Below are 19928 nucleotides of genomic sequence, written 5' to 3' on the forward strand. Positions count from 1 at the left end.
TCAGTCAAGGAAACCAGAGATATTTATTATGAAAGAGGTTGTTGTTGTTGTTATTATCATAACTACTTTATTTACAACTGAATAAATTCACATTCTATGTTCAAAGTGGCCTCCGTGCATAATAATGCAGGCTGCAGCCCGTGCGCGAGTATGTCGGTGTACCTTTGCTAATATTCGCTCTCGAACGTTTCTACGGCGCAGGCTGGCGAAAGCAATGGTTAACCTTTGCCTCATTTCTTCGGCGTTGTCACACTCCGTTTTGTACACTATATCCTTGATAGTCCCCCAAAGAAAAAAGTCTAGAGGCGTCAGATCCGGAGATCGTGGTGGCCAACGATGCGGTCCGAACCGGCCGATCCATCTATCTCCGAATTCGTCGTTCAGGGCTAGCCGCACTTCGTTAACAGAATGGGCCGGTGCACCATCTTGCTGGAACCATACTTCTCTACGCTCGGCCACTGGTAAATCGTCAAGGTAATTCTGCAACTCCGTATTCAACAGTTCCAAGTATCCAGCTCTGTTCAAAGTTGGAGGCAAAAAAACAGGTCCAATCAGTGTATCCCCGTGTATTGCAGCCCAGACGTTAACGGACCACCGATATTGGTGACCCGAATGTCGGTATTCGAACGGATTTTCTACTGCATACATATGTTCATTTCGCCTATTCCACATGCCGTTACGGGAAAACAAACTTTCATCGCTCCAAATAATGCGGCGGATGAACAGGCGATCTTCCTCTAGTTTATTTAAAAGCCAACGGCAGTATGCTGCTCGTACAGGGCAGTCCCTGGGCAGCAGAGCTTGAACTCGCTGAATGCTGTAAGGGTGAAGACGTGCACGTTTCAAGATTTTGAGTACTGCGGTATGAGTTAGGCGGAAATGTCGGGCTGCCTGCCTCGAACTAGCCCTTGGATTTTGCTCGAAATACCGCAGCACTCGCTCTTCAAGTCTTGGTGCAATGTGAACTACACCTACTATGGGCTCATTATTTGCCACGCGATCAATGGCCCGTAAAATTGACATACGGCTAGTTGGGTGTGGTGGAGGATATCTTTGTCTGTAGCGTCGTAACGTCTCGGCGGCATTATAATTACACTCCCCGTATAACATAAGCAAATTTAGGTAATCGCGGGCTCCCAAGGGCATTTTGGAACTAGGTTTTATCGCGTAATTTGCAATTTGTGGCACATTTAATTTCAAACATCAGACGGTCTGTCTATTTCCTACCACGCAAGAAGGTTTGTTAGTTAGGTATTTAAGAAGTATTTATTCTTGATTTATTCTTAGTATTTAATTTTTGCAAGTTCATTTGGTGCAACGTGCAACTAACACAACCTACTTGTTATTTTTAATTATTTTAGATAGTTTCCAATTATTCGAAAATAATTTTGTGAAACGTGTTAAGAAACTAAAACCTTTTTATCAGTCAAGGAAACCAGAGATATTTATAAGACGATTGCGTACTTTTGAGTGGTTGTCAATGTCACCATTTGAACTGTCGTTGTAAACAATGTTGTGGTTAGTATTATTAATATTAAGGAATAACATAACTATTTCATTCAAGTATTGAACAAGTGGAACCACTAAGAAAGCGAAAATCCTGCAATGATTCTTACCGTGCTGTAAGCAGACCTAAAAATGGTTAGATGGCAACAAATTAGCATAATTTCCTGTCGAATACTGATTGTTTACAAGTAAGTTCATTGACCCTGTCACCTGTTAGGGTTAGAACAAAGTAGTTTTTTGCGTGGATGTTTAAAAGGTCATAATTTAGAAACGGTTGCCCATATTAACATAGTTTCTATGGAGAAAATATAGAGCTTAGGCTAAACTATCTCCCATTTCCGGAAAGGATCGTCGTGCCTTTCCACCCTGTATATGTCTGATTGTAAAAATTTATTTATAATTTATATATCTAAATAATGTTGGTTTGTTATAATTTTGCTCATAATTGCTTGCACAGTACATGTATTGACACAAACAAGACACATGGGCAAATAATAACAAGATGACATAATTTTGATGTCAAAATGTAAGCATGAATTGGCCTCTGGGTGTAGTACATCAGATTAAATTTACATTTAATATAAATCATTTTATATTATATATGATATTAAATGTAAATTTTCCCTGGCACATATTTTCCAAGAATTATTGGACTGATGGGTCAAAATTGCAATGTCAAATTAATTAAATTGTTGACAGGTTATGACTCCTATTTAGCCATCTGTTGTATTTCATTGTCAGCATACATTTCTGTTTTGATATTTTGCTAATCCATGTAATGCTTTTTAGCTTTTTCTACTGCACGCACCATGTTGTATGGCAGGGTGTATTGTCATTCTCAAGTTAATCATCAGTAACATAACAGTAACTTGTTTCCAACTGCATAGTTAACCCCATGAGCAACACTTGCGACCATACCAGCTTACTATAATTTTTCATATTTGAACCATCTGCGTTTAATTACTTAGCGCCATTGAGCAATCCGTATTTCAAACAATAGATAATGTATGTAATTTCTGATGTTTCCATGCAAGGAGTGGCACTTATCGTCACGTTTTCAAGGCTACGTGCGCGAGTGTACATATCTATATCATTCTTACACACGGCGATACTAATATAACTACGGTGAAGTGATGGCGTAAGCACATAGATGCCTGTTATCTCAGATAGTGACCTGAATTTGCTATCCTGACAAGGATATTAAGTATTAGCTCAAGAATACCTATTAGTGTTGTTTGCCTAAGCATACACTAATTCCCGTAAAAGCTAAATTTATTCCATTTTTGTAAATCGTACAATTGGATGCGATAAGGTTCTTTAAGCGTTATAAATGTACCGGCCTGATTCACAGCCGGTTAACTACCGATAGAGCGGCCCAATAATTAAAGTATTGCCGCTTACCGATGTTGTGACACTACTTGCACGCGATGCATTCTACTTAACCACTCGATTTGTTACGAGTCGATCGTGTCGTGTCCTTGCAAAGCGGGCCAGTGTACCCGTGAGAGAATTTAGATATTACTCTTATGAATTTAAACTAGTGGCCCTGTGAGCTGTAGACCTCGCGGGGATAGCTTTAAACTGAATAAATGTTTGGCTACGCCATTTTGAAACAAAAAAACGGGTTCGACAAAAAAAATATAGGTAACTATTTAATCATTAAACCTGCTCACAAAATTTCATGTGAATTGCGGCCTGTAGAGGACTGTGGAGAACATTCGGAAATAGGTACGAAAGCATTTTTGCCCAAGCTAAAAAGTAATCTCCGTTACAAAACATGAAGAAATAGGCATTTATAAATTATCATGATATTATTATGCATATCATTTATGACTTTCTTATGAAAACTTTACCAACTAATTAAAATAAATAATGAATAATCCAAGCCTTAGATAACTCGTTAGGTAGGTATTTTATTGCTGACTAATTAAAATGGGTCAGCAACTAAGAAAAAAGTTGTTACACCCAGCTGCAAAGGGGTATGCACTTTTGGAGCTTATAGTAAATACATGTCGTTCGCCAATCGCCATAATTCTTCGTCATGTGCAGTTGTCACCAGTTTTTTTGTACCTACCTAGTACCTACTTCATGAAAGTAACGTGCACGAATTGTTCCACAATACGAGTACTTACAAGTATGTAGGTACCATTCTTAACCGCCAACTCGTTGAATAATAAACAGTCTTATCGACAAAATGTAGGCACCTCCAAATGTCAGTCAGCTTTTGGTCGTAATTTCAACGCGTCCTCTGTAGGTGTAGGTGTGTGTTGTGTACGTAATTAATTCATATCAAACCTAACCTTATTTACTTTTCCTTGTATTTGTCTCTATTCTATTCAACTAGTTAAATTATAAATACAATATTTCCTATGTACTATGTATCCAACACGTCAGAATCTCGTGCCAGTATTGACTCGTAGTAAAATAGACTCAATTGGTGTAGCTATAGCTACTTAGTCTCGTAAGTTTCGTGCTTCGGACAATCTAATTTCTCGTTAGCTTTCTAAGATGGTAATCAGCTGCATAATATATGTTTCATGCTTTGGCGATCATGTGCTCGCCTAAATTTTACAGAACGTCATAGATGCGACACGTGCTTGGTCCTTCTTAAAAAACCGATATCATTTTTAAGGACAAGCTGAATCTTAATTACTATTGATTCGTAACACGTAAGTGTAGCTGTAGACAGTTAAAATTTTCATTGCCACAAACCCGCATGTGTTAAAGTAGATATATGATTTTGAAACATCGATTCACGATCTCATTTTAACGATGGTAACAGAGAAACTTAAAAATATACACACTCAACAATAAAACATTGCACAATATAACAGTGCCACCGACTTAGTCATCATAAGAATCATAAATTGATTTGAAAGGCACTAAGTGCTTCAGCAGTTGATTTCCTAATTGGGCGGAACTTTCTACCGCTGGTCATTCATTAGCAGTCAAACTGTGTTGCCTCGCGTGTGGCTTTCCTCAGAAACTCGCCTGCTTGAGCCTGACCATCCTATTAGCTGCTTTCCGGGGCCATGCTGGATATCAAGGTTTACTTTCCAGATACACAATGTAAATTGAAACTTGCCATTAGGGCCTAATACCTAATTAACATATGAGAATTAAATCACCGCTCATAAACAAATTAGGAAACAAAGAGTGACATCAGTGACAGCCACAACAATAAAGACTGTAGTAGTTAAGAGTTTCCCGTGTTTTCTGTGCCCATAATTATAACAACAGATTTCCCTTAAAGTAATTAGCTTATTCTCGTTCCTTGGTTTCATCAACACTTAATTGTTTGTTCCCACCTAATGACTTCGTTCACCTAGCTGTTGCATTATATCGCCGCCTTAACTGTCGCGCTGTCCTTTTCGTGCCAAAAGCATCGCCTCATAATTTCGTACAAATTAACGGCATTTTGTCTCGCTAAATCTGTTTGTCGCGTGGTGCATGTCAAAATTCGACCTCCTTTTGTTCTCAGTGCCCCCTCAACTGGCTTGGCTCTTCTCGTTGCGTCACGTAATTAACGTTTCCAAGTATTCTAGTCATCTTTTCGAAATTGAGGAGTTTTCAAAAGGTTCATTGACTTGAAAAGGTTCTTGGCCTTTCGTCTCGGCAACTGTGCACGCTTTGGCGACCTGTAACTGGACATGTTAGCTGGCCTTACTTCCACATTTCAAAAGGAATTCAAGAAATACAGTATGGACATAATTAGCATTTTTAGCAAAGCTGTGGCATAATTAGGCCGCGAATCTGATTTCCTGTTCAATATAAAGATAGCAGTGGCCTAATGCTCTGATGCAAATGCATGCAAATATTTTCGCGACATTATGAATTGATGAATCTTACGTAAAGCATAATCTGTACATTACGTAAGTTATACCTACGTACTGTAGTAAGAGCAAAGTATCACATCGATGTACCATAATCTCCGGGTGTATGTATCATAACGTGTCGCAGGATTACCGCTATCACAGTCTTAGTCATACCTATATTCGATACCGACTTTCTGATCGTTTCAAATGCAGAAATATATTATTAGCACTAACAGACACGGAACCAAATCAAGCGATCACTGCGCTATGCAGATCCTTCACATCAAGTGTAGGCTAGTGATAATTATAGCCTGTTAAGGCATCACCTATTCAACATTTTGCGTCACCGTTTCACGTGAACGATGAATTTGTAGGTAGGTACATGATAATGATAAAGGTGTTTCAAACACCGTGTTTGTTTAAATTACTCGAATAATGTCGAACCGGAGTTTCATTCTGAGTCACAATCAAACCAGCATAAGTGCCACCTATGATGACGCATAGTTGTATGGGTTTTAAAGCGCGGGTTCACCCGAGACCTCGGCTCGCTTGCTCTCGCACCACCAATAGAACTACAGGATCCGGTACGATACGGCGCCGGCGTACCTATTCGCTGTCGCGCGACCTTGCCCATTGTGCGCTGAACGGTGATTCTCCATTATATCACAACGCAACACAGCCTTCGGATTACAGATCCGACAATTGTTTATCGATGTCTGGTTTTAGAGAGCACTAAACACTGTTTTTTGTCGGAAGCATCACGGTCAAGGCCATCAACTTTATTCACCTTAAGTACTTACTGTTTGTCGATTCACAAAACTTGTCTGCACTGTAGGTAAGCATATTCCTTCCTAGTGTAACTTGCTCCTGAGATTGCTATAAGCTTAGCGGAATTGGAGACCAGACTTATACTGTACAGCCTGGTCGATTCTATTCTGCACCATCATACCATGCAGAAATCATGGCATCTATATAGGATCTTTCGCAGTAACTCTAAAATTAACGTATTAATCATAACTATCATAAGTGTTGTGGCTATCAGCTATGTTATCTATCTCTAGCCACTGTAATTGTTCTAATTCTCTTTGAACGCGCTATCTATAAACGTTCAATTTGTCTTTCCATGATCCACGGAACTGTGGCACTTCTATGTTTTTCTTGGTATCTTCATATAAAATTTACCTGTTACTCTTTATTGGACATGTCATCATTCGTCATCTCTGTGCTGAATTAGCGATGAAGAATATCTAATCGGATCTTTCATTCAGTTCATTGTATTCATATCGTTTACGTTCCTTAGTATATGGAGAAATTTGGCTTTCGGATGCCGTAAATATTCGCTTTTCACTGAAACAATTGTCGGAATGGCTACCGCACCGTTTTTATCGCCGTCAATATAATTCGCTTGTTGGTATTATTATTAAATAAGTAGACGTGTGGCAACGAGGTGAATGTATTCAATTGATAGCGGTTTCTCCCAGCGTATAATAGGTGCTGTATCCGTCATTGCGTATTATTTTTATGCCTTTAGATACTATAGGTACTATATTAATGTTATTTAACTCAAGAGTTCTTGCGGCCGTTAAGTGGCATTTAATACTCATAATGATGGAAATTGTGGCAATATCATTCACTGCAGGGAAAGTTGACTAAGATATAGAAATTAAAAATGTATTACACCTCAATGCAATATAGCACCTCAAAAAGAAGTGGGTGGATTACGAATGTTAGGATATAAGAAACAACATTCCCATTAATTTCATCTGTAACCTAACTACTAGTTACTTACCTAATTTTCTAATCAAAACTATAAAGTGTCATGCAATCTCAAGTATAGTATGTTGTTGACGATTGTAGACGTGCACCACATAAGACCTTTTTGCATCTACTTGCCAATTACGGACCTGCATATGCTATACCAAATAGATACCTAGCTATTAGGCGCACGCGCCAGTTAATCCGGAAGCGCAATTCGGGCCACTGGCGACTCGTTAGCTTGGACATGACTCTTGCTAATCCAACCTCTTAATGGATCATTTACGGTTGTCACACCACAGCACAACTTTAAATATTAGAATAGACTTTACGAACGTTAAACACTTAACTCGAGAAGATCTCAAATTGTTCAATCCTATGTTCACCAATTATTCTTAGCTCTAATTGTTCCCATTCGCATTAAATTAAATTCTAAGTCACAAGAATGAAAAAGATCAAAGTCCAGTAACAACCAAACTTTACGATTATAAAAAGTCAAGGCTGGCATTTGTCTGTTAAACTCTACAGGATATGTACGGGTTGGCCTAAAAGTACCATTTGTATAAAATACCTAAGAACACAAATATCTCACTACCTATCCACAATCGGTAATGTAGTGATTAATTCAACCAAAGCGATTAAGGAAAATCATTATTAACTTCATCGAGTTCATGCAGTTACTTGCAATGCAATAAAAACTCGATCGATAGCGCAGTCCTCTGCGTGACCCGATAACACCTGCATCGTTACTCAGTGTATCGCTCACTGTTGACGAGTCCAAAAAATATTACAGCGTTCTTAGCCTTGGTGCATATACGGGGTATTTGGTCAACTTTTTATTTTGGAAGGTACCTAAGTGTATATAAATACTAAACAACTTTTACTATGGGGCCAGCCCAGAAATCGCGAAAATAATTTCGGATATCCTAAGAAAAGGTCGACATCTTTTCAGCCAAAATGTATGAAGCTACATGTTCACGTTGCAGAATATGACCAAGGGTGTACAAGACACCCTGTAATAAAATTATCAAAATCAACTCGTCCCAGATAAATACCTGTTGGCTCTAGTGAAAAGGGGTGCAGTGCAAGGTGCAAGTCTCTCGGAGGGCGCCGTGGTGGAATGTCATCCCAGTCGATCCCAGTGCGCCCTCACGAACGGCAGAGAGGGTGAAACGCCGGAGTGGGTTTAGTGGGTATGGCCAAATTCTCCCCCTCTCTTGCCAGGAGAGGGGAAAGGAGCGGCGAGTCCCACACGCCGTGTATAAACGCATTCCCACTCCGTCAAAAAAAAAAGATGCCAGTCTCGCGCAGCTCAGGTGAAAAAAGGTACAAGTGCCATATAACACCTATACCCTATTTCAACTGAGCTGCGCAATACTTGTATACCCCTATTGACTAGGGCTACAGCATAAATCCTACGTTATTCCCAAATTATGTACGTTCCAGTACAACGTAGGATGTAGGTACACATATTATAGTTTATCCTTAACAGTGCTGTATTTTCCCGTTGTGTACAACACAAGCAACAAAAACTTTGAAAAATTCTTTTTAAGGCGTGATCAAAGCATATTACATCGGAAATTCTAATCTTGAATCTTTTGCTGTACCTAAGCAAAAGCACTAACAGCTATCGATTTGATTTGATAAACTTTATTAACTGACTGTTTCACTAGCAATGTTCAAACTTCAAATCATAATCATATTTAGTATGTGAGTACTAAAGCTCTCTATTTTTGGATTTTCTAGATAATAATTATTGAGCTCTGACTCATATCACAGTCCAGTAATTTGATTCGAGTGAACGTGTAAAAGTCCAACAATCAAGTGCGTTAATCATATCAATTCGCCTCATCCGTTTCGTCGAGTGCCTTGGCCCTGTTCTTTGAGAATTGTAAATCTTATCGAGTGTTATCGATCGGATGGTGTCTTATCTGAGATCTGAACTGTGTTGTGTGGTTCGCGACGCGAGGCGTCGAACTCGCTGTGAGTGTCAGGGCAAATTAAGCCAAAATGCTTTCATTTGCTATACACTAAGACACATATCTTCATAATCATACGGATATGTTGTTTTTGTGTTATGTCTCGATTCCCGTAAGCTGGATATCTAGATGTCGTCTTATATCCTTCCTATCATGCCAATACGATGAAACAGTTATCTATATTGGAAACTATTCGCGTAACGTGAATGTCAAGGCTCCATGCAGGGTGCTACTGGTTGCGCCCTGCTAATGGGAGCGCGACGGGCACTTTCGCCGCACTGTGCGCGCACGCTGATGCGTCTGATAGTCCATTGTACAAGTGTATTAACTCTCCGGAACAACATGCTTTTGTTACTATTGAATGGGATAATTCTTTACAGTACCGAGAATTGGATGTGTCATCAAACACAATTTGATTGTCATGTTAGCCTAGGCAAATTTCATTCCTATAGTGCTTAAATCTCGGTCCGAATTTGTAAGCCATTTGTTTCGCCTATTAAGCTATTTGTATTAAAGTATTGTCTGCTTTCAATGGCGCAATTCAATTTCATCCTTACTCTTAAGCATTTTCAATTCGTTCGTCGTACTATGCGACAATAAAACTTGCTCCGCGGCTTGGCTGGGGCGATAATTATCACATGTTTAATGCATACGGCTTAGTGGGCAGAGTAGAAGGGTGACTAATGCCTATAGAGGCCTGGGACTGCTCTTAATGTCACCAGCGTATCAATCCACTAGCTGGGTCATATAATATTTACCTGTAATCGTATGTAGCGTGAAAAATGGTCTTTGACCGCCTTGCATGCACGGCACATATTTTACAGTGTAGGTATCTATTAAAGCGTGTAGGTTCATGTAAAACTCAGTGTGACAGTACAGCAGTTAAAATCTTACACAGTTCTCTCTCGGCCACAAAACACAAAATCTCTTAAGTGTAATATCGTGATAAGTTACTTTAAGACAAGACATTTTGGAAAGAAATGGATAAAGTTACCTTCAAGTTACGTTATTTGTTAAAAATCTTATCCACGAGTGAAACTCGTTACGCCACGCGATGAAATAACAATGAAATCCTTTCTAGATCGTCTGATACAAAAAATATTCTGGTATCGGATCGATCGGTGCAGTGTCGCAAACCATTGCAGCGCAGCGCTTCATGCGCCGTCGCCCGTGACGGCGGCCGGCCGCGGACTCATCACGCCACTCTGACAGTGTATTTTCACTGCCTCCTAGCTACACTAAAAGCTCTGTTAATCCAGTATAACTGTGACTTTGACAGTAATGAGTAACCGGAGAGTGCGCTTATAGTGGTTTAGCTGATTTGCATCTGTTCACCGAATTCAGAGTTTCTGAGGTGCATAAGTGCCATAGTGCATACCGACAATTTGTAAAACAGTTGCGGCGTTTAGCAAATACCAGGTGAAGTGACACGCGAGTTGTTATGACAGGATATCAAACAAAAAACGTACATTCCTAAAATAGATTATTTGAAAGGATAATTATTGCTTTTGAACCATTAGTCATTACTTTTATTAAGCGAGATGGTTGATATTCCTAATTTGTTGCTGCTGTACGCGTGTGTAATTAATTGTGTACGCTGAACGCGCGTCTTCGCCCTCAACATCCGCATTACTTTGCTACCTATCAAAAAACACAAGAAAGTCAAATTGGCGATTGGATTGGCTTTACTGATTGGCGTTTCTTGCCGGTGGTTAGTCGACGATTCCCAAGGCGCCCACTAATGAGGAACTATCACCACTATGCGAGCAATAGACGCTCCAATTCCACTGCTGCATGTAATCGCTCGATTTCGGTCGATAGACGGGAACACAGTTAATTGTGGTGGCATTGTTCCCGCGTCCGCTGTGACATCATGCGCGTGCGCTGCTATTGTGCTGCTTTGTGGCCACCCTCGGAACTGGATCTCGATTGTTCTTTCCCTTTGTCGCGAGAAAAAGTTAATGCTATATCGAGTCGTAATTGGCTCATTCACCTAGATGTTCACACAATCGATCGGCGTCTCTTATGTTTATATTGGAGAAACGCAAATTGTTATTGAACGGCGTAATGTTAGTTCGCTATTTTGTGTACTTTTGTTTAAGTATACCTACTTTAAATTGAATTAAATACAGTGTTTTTGTGAGTTCAGTAGACCAACCTTCACTTTTTTTTAGTAGTCATTACACGGATAAAGTTCCGACTAAATATTTCAGTAATTCATTGTCACTGTGTCAGACATGATTGATACTGAGATTGAGAGCCAATGAGTTTGATGTTGTAAGTCACATGATTTATACACGTAATGATTAGATAGATGAGCATGGCTGCAATTGAACCAGCTCTGATAGTGCGGCGCATATGGTCTGTTTAGAATGGACTTGCTCGCATGGTGGTTCGGGTGCGTCGCGCATATTAACAAGCCTTTTTTCCTATTTATATAATTATCAAATACAAATAATTATAGACAATATTTCATAGATTGTGCTCAATATTTTTTTTTACTATGGCTATTGGCTTTATACATAGCTTAAACTTTAAAGTTTTCGTTTTTTCTTTTACTTTATTCTACTCTCTTTGGCTATGAGTACAAGTAGCTTAGCATATTTGGCTTTGTTGATGTTCGAATTCCGTTGATGAGTTTATAAATGCGAGGGACTGTAACGAACAGGCCTTTTTAAGAAACAGGACGTTATCACTTTCTAAGTTTCTAATATTCTTTTTCATTGCGATATATAAAGTTTTCTTTTCGCCGTAAAATGTAATAGCAAATAGCTAGACGTTATCTCTATGTTAGCACTAGTTATCAGCGATATTCAGTGTCTACTTGTATTAGTATGCTCACATGATGTCATCCCCAATGCTTTGGCAAACAATATACTCGTGGGTTCGTTCGGAATGGTCCTGTCCTCCACATAACATAACGGTGCCATTGTATCGATGGTGTATGATAATGCGCGCGACGTGCGCCCGCGCGCGTGATTGTATGCAAGTCGACACCGCTCCCATTTATTTTCACCTTTCTGCAAACAAACAATCAATCGTTGTACTCGTAGTTTATTGGCAAACAAAGCATTTGTAGTTCAACAATTCTATAAGTAGGCGTCTGGTTACCCCTATAGTTTTACAAGTATCTTTTCTTTTTCGCATTAATAATGATATAATTTTTATCTTGAGTTGACCTTTTTCACCAATCATAATAAAGTATTGAACGGCCTAACTTCGTTCAATTAATTCATATTGGCCTTTAAGCGCGCCCTGCTGTTACTGCTGTTTTTTTAGCCGAACGGAATATCATTTCTGAATCGACTAGAAAACAATCATTTTATTTAGTTATCTTTTGAAACTGCCAGCGTGTTGCCGGCTGGCAAAAGATAACTTATCACGGCGGCGTATTGTTGACTCTGTATTGGTCAGGAGTTTGTTTTTGGAAGTTTGTATAACACATTCCAAAAAGCTAAACCATGTTCATATTAAAAAACATTAAACTACTAACGGTGGGTGAATTAATAATTTAAGTGGAAGGAAGGTGCGATGTCGTTATGAATGCATTCAATTCTCAGAGTATGAGGAAGCGGTCAGCAGGCGTGGCTACTACGGGGCGCCGATGCATGGCCGGTGGGCGGCGGACGCGCATCCTCCTTACGCCGAGGATACAGGTATCCTGTCCGTCGCCTGACCTTCCCTGTGTCGTCCGACGACGCTAACTGCTCCGTCTGCGCCAGCTATCTATGTTCTTCATACTACCCTTGCGGTGCAGGCTTCCCACAGCTCGCTCGATCTCTCCATTGTTGGTCGACAAACTACGTATTGTTGATTCAGCTTCGCGTGCCGTGTTGTCGTGTGCGAGTATATAATCATAATTCGATTTGTCCGCGATCCGTCATTAAATGTTCTGCTTCCTTCACTTTCTCCGGGCTCCATCGTGTAACTAGATTACTTGATTATTATGTCATCGCTTGGGGTTTCAAACTGTTTGGCGCTTTTGTCTTTGTATTGACCATAAACCCGATAACGAGCTCTATTTATGTTTCACACATTGATTGCGGCTTTTTTTTAATTGTAATCGTTCAGTCCTACCTACCTAGACCTATCTAGTCGTGAGTCTATGTTGACTTTGATCAATGATTTGTTTACTCTGCGCTATCATGTGATAGTCATCTGCTTCGTAAAACGATGTCAGTGGGTACTAATTAACCGTTATCGGGGTATAAACTATTTACATGACATCATTTGGTTAACCTAGATCCCAGTTTACGCAACCCTTAGTCTAGACTAGACATTATTATTTCACTAATTCCGTTACCGCTTGTGTAACGATAGGAACTTTTTGTCTCGTTTTGAGTAGAGATGAATCATTGATCAGGGTTGGATAGAAGCTTTATTTTCAGCAGAGCGTATATATTGCAACTTTACGTTGCGTCGGCATATGCTCAAGTCAGCATCAGCAATCGAATTTTGATGTAAAAAATGTTAGAGCAGCTCCATACTGGGCCGGTAGGAGCTGCGTGGGCACAACATTGCCCAGGCATAGTTAACGTAACTAACAATGGCGAGTGAACCACCGATATTGTACAAAGTACATTAATTTACTCATTATGATGGAATCCCTGTTGCAAACGCTTTGCATTGCGACACGTAACGCGTTTATTTTTTCTGGGAAACTTAAATAATCGCTGTGTCCGCATATAGGTATATTAGCAAATCAAATGAGAGGCTTATGTATGACTAATCTTGATACTTGTGTAGACCACGTGTCAGCCCGTTTTTTGCGTACTTATCTGTGGTGGGTGCCTGTGTGCCACCGTGTGTGTTTGTTTGTCGTCTGTGCATGCATGGACGATGCGATCCACAACAACACCAATTTGCTCAATTCTCCGTCCACATGATTTATTACACCAGTACGAAGGTTGACTATTAAACAGTGATATTTATTGAGTGAACGTCACAGGCTATTTGATGCACTTGGTCTGGATGCAATGCAAGCTTCAATTGGCCTTTTTAATCGCAGTTGAAGTTTTGCCCTACATCATAATATCCTTGGCTTAGTTTTGATTATGCGTAAGAAAATAGATTAAAAAAAACTATTAGTCATAGAACAATACTTGCAATCACTAAAAAAAAAATCCGATAAAAAGATATCGTATCCGTCTGGGGAGGGAGGGGAGGGGTCATGTCATGAATGGGCGGCCTTGCGCTCGAGCCGAGATAATGCCCAATGCGATTGCTCGGACTCAGCTGCCCAGGGTTGCTGCTCTCGATTCTTACAATTGAAAGTCGTGACCGTAACATTAGCTGATTCCTTCTAAACTAACTGTGCATTTTTTTAAAGATATCTTATTTCTATTGAAAGTTGTTTTTTTGTTTTTGCACGTATTAATTAAAGATAAAGTATAACCAATAGAACAGATATCGAAGAGCGACAACCCTTTCAGTTAGTGCAAGCACTAGCTGCACCCGGTTCCGTGTCTATTATAGGCTATGAATGGCTTTGGTATTCGTCATCTACTGTACCTACTCTGTTAACTTTGTCAATGGAGTCTCCATTGACAGAGCTTCTTTGTGTATTATTGAACATAACTCGCAATATTAATAGCCTAATAGACATTTATCTGTAGGTACTTACTTTACACCACTTAGGGCGTCGAGTGAGTTTGATGGTCCACAAATTAATGCCAGTGATTTTATGACTCCCGCATATTGTTCATTGTTTATCATAGGTAACCGTTGAATTGTCTTTTAGTCTCGTTTTACTGCCTGACTCACTGCCTGCCATACACATACATTGATTTAAACTAACACAATTTTCACTCATACTTTTATAACTAACACGGGACTTAATCGCGTAAAACTTACGTTTATTTATGGCCTGACGTTTCGAACGTGACGTTACGTTCGTGGTCACAGGCAGACTGGCGAGGAATTGTATCAACATCTTCTTGCTGCGCGGGTTTTGTGAACTACCCGCACTTGATCTTGATTATTCACTTTACTTGACATCCCTATAGTTCGTTTTTTTAGCATTAAGGAGTGGAGTGGCCGGCGATGGTCCATTGTGTACTGGGGCACAATGGACCATCGCCGGCCACTCCAAGGGACGCAGTCATGCGGTAGAATGAGATGGCAATATCACTTGCTCCCTCTAACGCATAAATGCGTCCCTTGGAGTGGCCGGCGATGGCCCATTGTGTACTGGGGCCTTTAGAAAGAAGGTAAACGATCTTGACATGGTCTTTTAATTGAAAAACGCTTTTTAAAAATCAGTAACTATTACTTATGAAAGCAGAAGAATATAAATAATCGTATTGGATTCATAATTGTTACATATTATTATTTGCCGTGACTTATTTTTAAAACGTGTTTTTCAATTAAAAGACACATCAAAATTGTTTACCTTATTTCTAATGCTATAAAAACGAACTATAGCGTACAAGTGTATTAATAAACGTAAGTTTTACGCGATTAAATCCCGTGTTAGTTATAAAAGTATGCCTGCCATACGTCTGCCGATTACTTCGTGAACCCCAATTATATTCTAAGTACGCATGTGGTACTTATACACTGAGAGAAAAAACTAACAAAAACACACTTAGAATTACAAAAATAAAACTTAATCCGGGGACAAGGAGAGTCAACTAATAGGAACAAATTGACTTTTGCAATTTCCATTTAGTAGGAAATACAACTTCTATATTTGTAATTTGAAGTATGCTAGAGTAATTTCAGAAATTTGGTTTTGTTATTCCGAGAGGTGCTTTAGCAATATCGGAGGTGATGACGTCATGGGTGAAAACTAACCGTTTTGTAATTCTAAGCGTGCTTTAGCAATATCGGAGACGATGACGTCATAGGTTTTACTAAACTGTACTGCGATTCCAAGCTAGCTGTTGTTATTCTAGAGATAATGACGTCACAGGCAAAAACTAAACTGTTTGCAATTCCTCCGCCCCTAGCAAACGGGCGCCGCGAGAGCATGTCGCGCGCGTGGTAGCTACCCGTCTCTATTTCTGTCTGTATGAATAAAAAAGCATTTGGTAGTATATCTCTGTACTAAAGAGGCACTATAAAAGCCTGTCGAGATATTCTACCCATTCCTTTCTTATTCATACAGTCAGAAAGGGACTAGTAGTTATTACGCGCGCAACATGCTCTCGCGGCGCACCTGTGCTAGGGAGGTTGGAATTGCAAACAGTTTAGATTTACCTTTGATGTCATTATCACTAGAATAACAACAGCTAGCTCGAAGTTGCAGAACAATATATTCCTGTAGACCCCAACTACACAGTAGGTCGCGGGTTAATATGTCCATGGCCCACAATATATCCTAACTTTATTATTTAACTTAAGTATGTTTTAAACAAAGAAGACACGAGACACGCCCGCCCGACATCCGACACAATACTAACTCTAACCAAATGAACGTAGCAAGTAGTAAATTTTACTAAAATCACTAACATTCGTTTCGCTGTGTTGGTATTACAAAACTCATTTAGTGATTGGTACAACAATGAACATAAACACAACAAGTCTATCTACTAAATACCAGTAAACTTTGTAATGTCGCTATAGTAACAACTGAATTGTTATTTTAAATGGGGTAATGTTATTCCCGCGAACTTGTTTTTTAGATATTACAAAACTATGTAAGTGAGACATTTACTAAAATCATAACTTGAAATCACAGATGCTTTTTTCCAAAAATCACAAACTTTACTAGTAAAAATCGGAGAATTTTAGTAGTAATAAAAATGGATTGTAACAAATACTGAACTTTGTTTAATGCTCCATTTACTAAAGTCTGTTTGCTGAAATTAGATTTAGTATTACTGAGCTGTTTGTAGAAATAAATAAATTTTACAGAAATAGTGAAACTTCCATGATTACTACTAAAACTTCATTTTTTCCTCCAGTACAGAACTGTTTATTAATTCCTGGTGGTGATTTTTCTCTCAGTGTACTAGTGGCTAGTTAGCGCCGGTGCAATAATTTTCGCACGATGATGCGGTCACGTTGTTTATGGGCTAGCTGACGCTTCCGTTGTATTATTTGCAGCATGTTATAATAACAATATGTGTTGACTATTGATCTGGCATTGGTGCTGAAACGTGCCTGCAGGTGCACGAGGAAGTAACACGGACTTTGTTAAGTTTCACGGTCTTCCACTTGTTTTATTAACAACCGGTTCTTTTGAAAACATTCTGAAGTATCTGTTTAAGTTTAACTGTAATAAAAATGAATTAGGTGACTACTACTTCATAAACAAAATGAAGTTTATATATCAACTATGTTACTCACATTAACATTCCTTACCTAAATGTCGAGGCGTCTTTAATATATCCTGGTGTTTTAATTAATTTTAGAAGCTGATGTTCACATACCTAACAATATACTTTTCTCAAAAATGGACGGCAAAGTCGACTTTGCCGTTTAAAAAATAGGTTGCGAAGCGCGTAGTTTATGGTCAGTCAAAAATTAAAAAGTTAAAAACATTGCAGTCTCGATTTTGGGACTGCAATGTTGCATACAAATTCCATTATTTGTCGAGTTCCAAACTTTTTAAAAGTTGAAATGGCCATATCAAATGAAGGCACAGGCCCATTAAACAGCCAAACAGATGATTAGTACCGCGACTATTTAGCTGTCTCAAATAGGTTGGCGTATTTTCGGCAGAAAAATACACTTCTATTTTTTTATTAAAAAAATAAAAAGGCGGCAAAGCAAATTTTTTCAATTGTTTCTACTTTTTTCTGTGAAAATATATACGTACGAAAGTTGCTTTTGTAAAATATTTCTATGATATTTATATTTCTTGCACCATTTTTGAGAAAAGCACTATATATGACTCGGCTGGAAGGCTACTTGCTGGCTTCGGATTCAATTAAACGGACTCCCAAGGTCGTCCGTTTAAAACGAATCCTCAGCCTGCAAGTAGCTACTTCCGAACCTCGACAATAATGTACTATAGTCTTACAACAGGCATACTGTTATAGAATACTGTATATAATTTTCATTGTCACATTTCAGGCGGCGCGTTTGAGGGCGTAGAAGACCAGGTGTCACCGTTCGGCTACGGGCGCGGCGAGGGTGTTGACGCGGGCCACGGCGATCCCGAATGGATCTGCAGCCGCGAGAAGCCACGCTACGATGAAATGTTCCGAGGACTAAACCCCATCGACGGCAAGGTCACAGGCGCTGGTACGTCTCTCACGCTCACAGGGGTTAGAGCACACGATGCCTTAAAGGCGTTGCTCTTCTCCACGCACAATTGCTCTCTGCTCACAGAACTCTGCATGACGCTTTCCAATAACAATAACCAACACTCCGAGCAGGAGTTCCATAGAATAGCAGGCGCCTTAACTGTGGCCACGCACAACTGTAACTTAATCGCGCATTACTTAGTGAACGATCAGTCTAATAGCGATAGGCTGTCTTCAGCCGTCTCCATCCACAGTTTACCGTCCGACCGAGTTAGTGTAGATAGGACTTCCACGTATATCCCCAGTAGACCAGAGTCCCCAGTCACAGATAAAATAACTCCTAGCGATAGCTCCGAAGATGACTCGAGTTTAGAAGAAACTCCGCTTTACAATCTAGATTTACCCGAAGAAAAATCTAATTTCTTTCGTCCAGTTCTTCACACAATCAGGTTTATATTTTTGTTGCTTTTGAATATAGTAACAATAACGATAACAGCGGAGGTTGTTTTTTTGTCCGTGGCTTACGTGCTGACTGGGGAGCCATATCTAGAGTTTGTGGTGGAGAGAACGCCCGAGTCGTGGCTGGACAAGTCCAAGGCACTGGCGTTCGGGCCCGAGGTGGAGGTGGTGCGGATAACTTCACTGCACCAGCTGTTCACTCGCTCCAATTTAGTTAAAGTTCTGAAGCGACTTTCAAGCTGCGTTGATGCCTCTTAGGGCCACTTGCACCATTCACTAAACCGGGTTTAACCAGTTAACCCCGGGTTAATGGAATGGTGCAAGTGGGCCTTAGTAAAATTAAGTCCTCAGTTTTCATGACAAACAATTCCTACTAGTTTATTTTGTTTATTTATTGGCATTTGTTAGTAAATTTTTAAGTTGTTTTTAATTTTTGGTTGTTAGGTTGTAATGTCTATTATAAATTATCTATTTCATACGTGGATAATAATAATATGACTGATTAAGGCTGACGCCAATAAATAATCCATTGCATTTGGTTGTACAAACCAAACATGTTGGAATGGCGTCAGTGAAAACGGGCATGGAATTCAACCACTTTATCCGTTATTAGATTTCTACAGTTTTTATTTATTTGTTATGATTATAGGCATTTAATGTATAATGTAATAATTGTGTGTATAAATTGAGTAAGTAATTAGAGTTATGAATGCTTAAAATGCAAGTCATACTTATTATATTATCGAAAGTTCAAAATATTTTACAAATGCGTGGCCTATTTATCTTCCAAATCTAAAGCATGTATTGCATCCAAATTAAATTATTTGCTTTAGTATTGTGAATTTATTGATGATTTCAAATAATAATCAATCAATTTGGTTCCTTCTGATTAAACCATTTTGAATTGTTTTAAATTTGTATGAATCTACATTGAAACTGACGTTATTGCATAATTTGCATAGAAAAATCAATTTTAGTTGCAGGTCGATTCATAAGACCTAGCATGATTTGTATTAATTTATCTAAATTTTAATAATATGTACTTCAACTGTACTGTAACTTTTCTGAATCAATCTGTACTTATCTAAACATAGCCATTTTATCAATAAAGCTCTATAGGCCACCAAATGAAGACCAAAAGCAGCCACACAGGGGAAATAACTCGTGTATAAGCGAATTTTCGCACAGTTGTAGGTAAAAGTGCCTTACACAACATACTG

At 39.2% G+C, this 19928-nt stretch overlaps 1 protein-coding gene across 1 annotated transcript in view; it reads left to right on the forward strand.

The window, feature by feature from the left end:
- Positions 1 to 19928, forward strand: part of LOC134795240 (EH domain-containing protein 1) — a 30501-nt gene that overhangs the window by 3023 nt on the left and 7550 nt on the right. Inside the window, exon 2 of the mRNA XM_063767063.1 lies at positions 18077 to 18247. Coding sequence (XP_063623133.1) covers positions 18077 to 18247 — 171 coding nt within the window. The remainder of the gene's footprint in view (positions 1 to 18076; positions 18248 to 19928) is intronic.

The sequence above is a fragment of the Cydia splendana genome, chromosome 1 (assembly GCF_910591565.1).
Source record: "Cydia splendana chromosome 1, ilCydSple1.2, whole genome shotgun sequence".
Classification (NCBI taxonomy): Eukaryota; Metazoa; Arthropoda; class Insecta; order Lepidoptera; family Tortricidae; genus Cydia; species Cydia splendana.